Here is an 8,814-nt window from a genome sequence, read left to right as displayed (position 1 = left end):
TCGAAGCTAAAAAAAGTATAAGTTTTAAAAAGAAACACTTTAAAGAAAAATACACTTAAAAATTCTTTCAAAAAGTTTGACCAAATATTAATTGCTGTAAAAAAGTTCATTTTTATTTATTGGTTAAAAACAAATTATTTCTCACCAACAAATACTTTTTTGGAAAAAAGACTTTTTACAATAAGTTGATTTTAGAAATTAGCCAAACATATTAAGGATGTCTGATTAATTGTTGGTACCCACTTGCATATAAATTCACATTAATATGAAGAATTTAACAAGTATTGAATAAAATTTCTTTTAAAAAATAAATCAAAATGCTAGTTGTCAATCTTTTATTCTTTTATCTTCACTTATTTCATTTTCATCATTCTCTCATTCTTTCTTCTCGTTAGTTTCATATTCATTATCTGATTCTTCTCCTTCTTCCCCAATTGATTCATTTTCCTCAGCTTATTCTATCTCAACATTTACGTTGACAGTTACCTCATCACTGCCAGCTTCTTCTAATATGTGTCAACATACCTTCTTAATATTTTGTGCAAATGATAAAAAAGTTATATTATTTGTGTATTTAACTTCAATTATATTATGTAGTTAATTCACCTTGATATCCTTATGTGATGGATCAAATTACTTGCATCAAAATAAATAGAACTATTCTTTTTCTCTCATTCATCTAGGAAATCTAAGTTCAAGAATCTCTTATATTTATAATAGTTATTTGTATAATATTAACTTGGCACTTCTAAATTGATACACCCTCTGACTATTTTTATTTGTAAAGTATTAACTTGACACATTTCTTAACGATCAATAAATTACTATATCACTTTTTGAATCTAATAAATTTAATGCTTTGAAAAAATGAATATAATTAATAGTAAAAAAAAATTTAAAACTAAAAATGATTGTTTTATTTAAAAAAAAAAAAGAAACGAGTTTTAAGAATCGTCACTTAATTTTTAAAGTAAAATTAAGAGAACTATTTTTACAAAAGAGTAAAAACAGAAAATCTAATGAAATATATTAAAAAGGGTTCGGGGTTCATATTAATGTTTTAGAAAGTGTTTGAAAGCACCTAAAACATCCGCTAACTTGCGGTTATCCGACAATTAAAATATTTGGTTAATTACTTTAAGAAAAACATGCTTAATTAAGTTGCAAAATAAACAGTTTAAAACTCAAAATTATTTTCTAAGGGAAGGGGAAATATTGGAGAGATATTACTTAAGTAAGTACCTTGCAAATACTCTAAAGAGGGTTAAGTAGAAAATAGATAATTTTATTTAATTTTAGAAAACTATAGGTGTTAACTCAAAATGGTTTCTTTGGGGAATCGAATTAGGAAGACCTCAAAATCAATAAAACAAATAAACAAGTACCGACAATCAATAAATAATAAGGAAGAGAAGGCTTAGGCCCAAGTCCAGTTTCTGTACGCCTAGGCTAGTACTTGGGCCTAAATTCAACTTTGGGCTTTTGGCCCATTTATATCTGACCCAATTCTTTCCTATTTGTACCTATCCTAAACTAACATGGAAAGTTGACCTTTCTTTGGGATTTTAACCCAATTTTCACCTGCCCTAAAACTAGCAAATAATACCGAAAATAAATAAGCCTTTGGCCCAATTATAATACAACAGAAAACTGGAGTTTCGGGAGGGCTTTTGACCCATTTTCATGCCTGTATACAGTGTATACCGCTGCTGTATATCACTGTATATTCTGCATATTTCACATATACTCTTGTATACGGAGTGTATACAGCTTTTAGTTTTGCTCTGAACACTGGCATTTTCTGTTTTCCAGCCCTGTACTTCGATTTTGACTCAAAAAGAGTAAGATTGAGCCTCCTTGGCTCAAGGTGAAATGCACGGGAAAAATTGAAAGAGTCCAATGGACTCATTCAAGGGTTCATGCCAAGAAACGAAGAGAGAGTAATTAGTAAGTGACTGAAGGAAAACTGATTTAAATGTAATTATCAATCAAATTAAACAAACACACACTTAGGCACAAATAGATAACTGCTCATACACTTACATTAAGACTTGAGAAAACTATGTTCTAAAAATATAATGAAACACACAAATGGAACAGAACAACACAAGACACTAGAGGATCAATTTCGTACACTCTTTGTAGAACATGTAATACTATTGTATTTTATAAAACAAACCAACCGTGGATTAAAGAAAATGTACGATTCATATACCATACTTTAACAGTAAAGAAATAAAGAGTTACAGTTCTTAACAAATTATTTTAAAGATCCAAACATTTGTATTCATAGCAATTACAAAAGAGATGGCAACCAAATATCACAGCAAGCTTTGACACAATTTCACATGTAGACATGAATCAACCAACTGAAAACTTCATTAAAATCTGACTCTAAACAACCACATTTAATTAAGAATCAACTAATCGGAGAACATGCATTCTAAACAAAGGACGAAGGAGGTCAACACATATAACTTAGAATACGATCTAATCGGAGAATATGCATTCTATGGTGAAGAAAAACTATTATGTGAGCTAAATGAGAGAAATAAAAACTAATAGAGTATAATCTAACTAACAAAACCATATGCTAAAACAAAAAAAAAATAGTACTACTATAATTCCCAACAGAATTCGAAGGAAATCCGTTCGATTTCTAAGCAAAGGACGAAGGAGGTGCAAGATGGCGACACGTAACGAGGTTGGTACGAACGGATAAGGAGAGAGCGAGATGAGGTTCTGCTGGATCGTTCTGGGTTTATTTTGGACTGCCTGGGAAGAAGACGAGTACAATTGGGGTCGGTTTTGGTATTGTACATACTGGGCCAGTTGGTGGCCTATTGTTATTGATTAATTTCTATCGTGGAGGGTCAAAACTGGGATATATTATCTTTTTTAATTAAATATTTATTTTTAATATATAAGTGGCAAATAAAAGTGACTGAAACAATAATAGTATTTTTTTTTCTTTTTGCTTAGAAAAGAAGATTCGAATGTCATAATACAAAATCACCATAATTTATTCAAACATTAAGCACAACCAAAATGTTACATAATCCAAACACACATTACATAGAGAGACATTTCTAATGAAATTTATCCCTCATAAACTTTGCAAGCGCTTATTATTTAGCATAATAAATTTACAACTACAACCCAAGACCTTGAATTAATAAGATGCTTTGTTTGCTCGAAGTTTCTTTCTATCAGAAAGCAATTTTGCAAACCTACAATGAAATAAACTATTTTAGTTAGCAATAAAATAGATTTATAAGAAATCTAATATGAGTAATACAACTGGCTGACGAGATATAGTAATATGAATAGGGATGTTTGTAGTTTGGCTCAGATTAGTTATTGGTTAAAATCAAAATCAAACTGATCTAGTCGGTTTTTTAAATTTCTAAAATCAAGGCAAATCAAACAAAAATTAAATAACCGTCGGTTTGGTTCAATTTTTATGTTTTTTTTTTTGATTAAAAAGTATTAATTTTTTTGAGGACATACGTATTTCGATAGACACAAACACCTAGTAGATGAACAATCCACAGGAAAGCTACTATTGGTTCAATAACAATACTAGAGTTATTATTACACGAACAAAGTGATTCAATTAAGAGAAAGTGTGATTATCTTATGCGAGGTAAGGTAGGTAAAGACTAAAGTAATGAATTTTGATGGACTTGGACTTAGGATTGTAATTTAAGTGTTGGGCTTGAGAAAATGGTAAAGTTAAAGACTTAAAGTTAATTAAAATTTAACAAAATATTCATATCTTTTTTATGAATAATATATAAATAATTATAAAATTTATATATCTAATTTATCGGTCCGGTTTGGTTATTTTTTAGTAAAATCAAAACCAAACCAAATAGTATCGGTTTTCAAAATTTAAAACAAACCAAATCAAATATTAGTTTTTTAAATGTAAAAATTAGGCAAATGACATAGTATAAGAAAGAAATTACTTCCTTTCCCTACTCTTTCATTAATTACCAAAAATCCTTTTTTTTAGTGTTTTTCGGATACATAATATAGCAGTGTGGATACTTAATATAGCAGCGCGGATACTTAAATTATTAAGTTGTTAGCAGCACGGATACTTAATTAACGGGCGGATGCATAATATAGCAGCGCGGATACTTTAATTAATAATGGGCGGATACTTAAACTAATAAAGTATCCGGTTAAGTTGAATTGGGGGAAAATAAGGGATTTTTGTATTTTAGTAAAAGAGTAGGGAAATATTGAGAATAGGTAAAGAAGTGTTGTGTATTTAAATAATTTTTCCTTTTTAAATCGATTTGATTCAAATTCCGATTCGTTATGATTTTTTAACCATAACCACGAACAACCCTATGTATAAAAAAAGGAAAAAATTATTTCAAGCACCGACAGAACCGAACGCGTCAGAGTCTATAATGTGTTTTACCTCTTTAGAGCTTCCTCATAGGTTTCAGGATTGTCTTTGGAAACTGATTTCTTCAATAAATTTTCACCAACTTGTACTAATAATTCCATATTAGCCTCAGAAGCATCATCCATTTCAGTAGTTGTGCCTGTTAATGCATTTTCCTGGAATTAAATATACTCGTATCGTTAGCAAAGAAAATATGACATGCATATTATATTATAAAATAATAATGGAAAAACTACACATGCTTCACTATCATATATATTTTTGAAATATTACGTATCTTACCACTTATTAAGAATTTCCTATCATATATTAAGAAAAACATACTTAGATACATGTATTTTTGCTACCAGATACACAAAAATAGCGAGAAAGGCGAGTGAGATACGTATGTATCCAAGATACATGCAAATCGCACTAGATACATATTGTATCTGTATGCATCTGGTGTGATTCGCATGTATCTGGAATACCAAATACATGGGAGAGTGGCAAGCGAGATTGAAGAGAGCGAGAAAGATTTGCTAATGTATTCTAGACACGGGCGGCCCTAGAGGTTGACAAGGGGGTTCACGACAAAAAATTACGTTCGTTGTATATTTAAGGCAATTTTAAGAATTTTTATGTCTATATATTGATTTTGAGCCTCCTAAATGTAAGATTAGAGGTTGACTCAGTGGTCGAGGGGTTCAAAACTCACCTTAAGGATCCAAGATCAAATCTTGGGCACTACTCGTTTTTTTTTAACCTCCTTAATGCAAATCCTGAATCACTGATTCTAGAGATCCATGTGAATCCACTTGGATAGAATATATCTAGAACTATTACACCTAATTTTGACCATGTATCCTAGATATATCAAAATCTGGTAAAATAGGTAATATTGCAAACTAGTGAGATTTATGTAAGTTCCCTATAATAATAGTTGGGACTTACTTGAACCCTGAGGTAATTGTTTTGTGAATCAAGAGCTTGAAAAGCAGTAGAAAGGTAATAATCAGTCATGTAAGAACTTGCTGCATCAGTCATTTTCTGGATAACTAACATCCATTGTATAGCACCCCATTTAGCTGTCTCTTCTGCTGTATATGTTTTATCAAACTCTGAAGTAGTGCCAGTGCCTAATGAGAGCAACAACATTTGCTTGTAATTCAATGACTTAATTGAAGCAAATTTTGGATCCACTTGTGCAAGTTTCGTTGCAACGCTAATGGATAATAACGCCTGCATTGCACGTACAACACATAATAGTATTGATCAGATATTTCAAAAAAACATATATGCATGAATCGAAAGTAGTATTAGTACGTACCGGATCAGCAACAGTAGCAACAGCACCATCAACAAGATTGAACTCATATTTATCGCCATTACTAGTATTAGTAGCAAAGTAATGTGGAGGAAAAAATGTTGGAGCTGCTGCTGTGGAATAACATATATCATACATCTTAGCATCCAATTCTGGAGACTTTGCTAACTGCATTTTAAAAAAGAATATAAAATTAGTTGACATATTTTCTTTACGAAAATAAGTTAGTGAAAGTAAAAAAATAAATAAATAAGTTTTATAAGTGACTTCCAAGTTTATTGTCTCTACCCCTACAGTGGCGCAACCACATTAATTATTGTTTGACACTAGCTCCTTCACCGGATATGTATATTACATATTGACAATTCTTGGCTTCTACACGATTTTACTTCTTAATATTTTGACACACCTAATTAGTCAATATTTTGGCTACGTCACTGAATCACTATCACCGTTAAAACTACTCCTAAACACGTCCCATCTCACCATCAAAATGTTTTGTTAGATTACGTATACATATTTTTGTATCTATTTACCAAACGTACTAGAAAATAAATAAGAAATTCACTTGTTTTCAAAAACATTTTTCTTGGTACAAATCAGTATAATTATTATGACTTACATTTGACTTGGTGAATATTACTGGCTTATTTGTTTTGATGTCAAAGCTTGAGATGGCAACTTCTGTCAAAGCTTGATGCACACGAGTTTCTCCAAGTTTTTCTTGAAGAACTTGCATAAGATATTTTCCATCATATTTTGGGCCAAAAATTGAACCACTGCATAATATAATGTAACCAAATTAAATATAAGTATAAAGAACATAAATCTCATATATTTGGGGTTGATTATATCCTGTCTTAGAAGTTTACTCAATTACGTATAAAACTACTAAATATTTCATTGCTCTCGGATATTTTCCTTGATTGTCCGATACATTGCAAATGATGCATTAATTAATGGGAGGGATGTATCTGATGATATTTTGATACATTTGACATATCATCAATTTAAAACTAGAAGATTCAAAAATCTTTTTTCACGCTCTTAAACTTCATATCAAGTTAAAATTAGACAAATAAATTAAAATAAAGAAATATAAATATGTATATGTACCTAGATTGAAAAATCTTAGGGCCATGTTCGAAGTAAAAAGGTACAATATCTTTGGCAGCAGCAAATGGTCGATTGGTTTCATTTGGAGTAGTTATCATAGCAGTCAATAAACCTCCTGTACTTGTTCCTCCAATTACATCAAAGTAATCTGCAAGTCTTGCATCTGTATTATTGTCCACTTCCTGACTCGAAAAGAAAAATAAGTCGTATAAATAATAACTCAAAAATAACTCACTTATTAATCAGATAGTACATTTATATATTAAAAAAAATTAGTAAATAAGTTGTAACATAAGAAAACCATTATTTATTTGAATAATAATTAGCTATCATGACCATATCGATAATAGAGGTACTATTACTAATCATTATCATTAATAAGCATCGAAAAAATACAATTCAAGTGTAAAAAAAGAAAAAAACGATTGTAATGTCACACTTACATACATACACGAAAAAATGTTTTTACGATATCTGAAGTTGTCCTTCAAGAAAATCAAGAATGGTACCTGGAATGACTATAGTAGTGTCACACTTACGTACATACATTACAAAATATTTTTACGATACCTGAAGTTGTCCTTCAAGAAATTCGAGAATGGTAGCCGGAATGATTCCCTTAATTCCACCTCCATCAATACTAAGAACAGTCACCATTTCTCCCAACGTAGCAAATGTTGAACTAGTAGTTGCTAATATCATAAAAATTAAAATTGTAAAAGAATTAGTAGTTGCCATTTTGCAGATTATAATTAATAAAAACTGATATCTCAAAGTGTTTTTAATTTTTTTTTGGGTGCTTTGAACATATAACAAGCATGGTATATATAGTCACGTAAACAAGTTGAGAAATTTTATTTTGAGTTTGACATAACCAATAAAAGTTGTATGAAAATCCGTTCAAATTTCGACATGTGGATAGTGGGCCCAATTGAAGGAAAGTGAAATTATAGTTGGTGTGGGTCCGACTACAACAAGGAGTCGTTTGATAGAGTGTATTAGAAAAAATAATATATGCATTAACTTTGTGTAATATTATTAGAAAAAATAATGCATGCATTACTAATACCATGAATTTTAATGTATTAGGAATGCTTAGATTGATTACTGATATAACTATCCCTCAAATCTTTGTCAAAATATTTTTCATTATTCAAAGCTAAAGAGTGTAGAAGGTATTTTTGTAAAAAAATATTTTTTTTATAGAAGTTATGTAAGACTTGTTATTTCTAATACATCATATCCAACAATGTAAAAGAAATAATGCAGCATAACTAATCCAAGATTATTAATGTAAACATTATTAATACATTTTATTCAACATTATGCTTATGCGCACTTAAGGGGTCATTTGGTAGAGTGCATTAGAAAAAAATAATAATGCATGCACTTAGCTTTGTGTATTATTAGTACCTTGTTTGGTACAATTTTTAACCTGTGTATAACTAATGCTTATAAATAATACATGAATTCATAGCATTAATAATTCAAAGGATTTTAATGCATTCATTAGCACGTTTAAAGACATAATTGCTCATCAAAACCTTATATATATATATATATTACCTTAAAACATGAACTCCCAACTTGAATGTCAAATTACTATAATATCTCTAACTTAGGTTGTGACTTTTTCGATGAGTTGTGACTTTTTCGATAAACTGTGACTTTTTTCGAAGGGTCATGATTTTTCGATGAGTTGTGACTTTTCCAAAAGAGCTGTGACTTTTTCAATAAGTTGTGGCTTTTCAAAGAGTTGTGACTTTTTCGAAGGGTTGTGACATTTCCAAACAGTTATGACTTTTCTGATGAGTTGTGACCTTTTTGAAGGGTTGTGACTTTTCTAAAGGGTTGTGACACATTTTTGATAACAATAATCATTTTTTTATGCACTGCCCTTTGTTGGCGCTATAAAAAGAAGGGTTTTCTCAAATTTTTAAACTATAATTTTTTGAAGTTTTTCATTGTT

The 8,814-nt window shown here is 30.1% G+C and overlaps 1 protein-coding gene across 1 annotated transcript; it reads right to left on the bottom strand.

Moving 5' to 3' along the window:
* Positions 1-2,999: 2,999 nt before the first annotated feature.
* On the bottom strand, positions 3,000-7,630 carry LOC125878262 (patatin-T5). The gene is made up of 7 exons (XM_049559468.1): positions 7,416-7,630; positions 6,846-7,027; positions 6,352-6,508; positions 5,733-5,897; positions 5,357-5,644; positions 4,436-4,578; positions 3,000-3,230 (listed from the first exon to the last, which is right to left on the bottom strand). Exons 1-7 carry the CDS (start codon positions 7,581-7,583, stop codon positions 3,173-3,175), a joined length of 1,161 nt encoding a protein of 386 aa, XP_049415425.1. The 5' UTR covers positions 7,584-7,630; the 3' UTR covers positions 3,000-3,172.
* Positions 7,631-8,814: the final 1,184 nt, after the last annotated feature.

The sequence above is a fragment of the Solanum stenotomum genome, chromosome 10 (genome assembly GCF_019186545.1).
Source record: "Solanum stenotomum isolate F172 chromosome 10, ASM1918654v1, whole genome shotgun sequence".
NCBI classification, from domain to species: domain Eukaryota; kingdom Viridiplantae; phylum Streptophyta; class Magnoliopsida; order Solanales; family Solanaceae; genus Solanum; species Solanum stenotomum.
The sequence above is the reverse complement of the archived record's forward strand: the minus strand, read 5'-3'. Positions and strand labels throughout refer to the sequence as shown.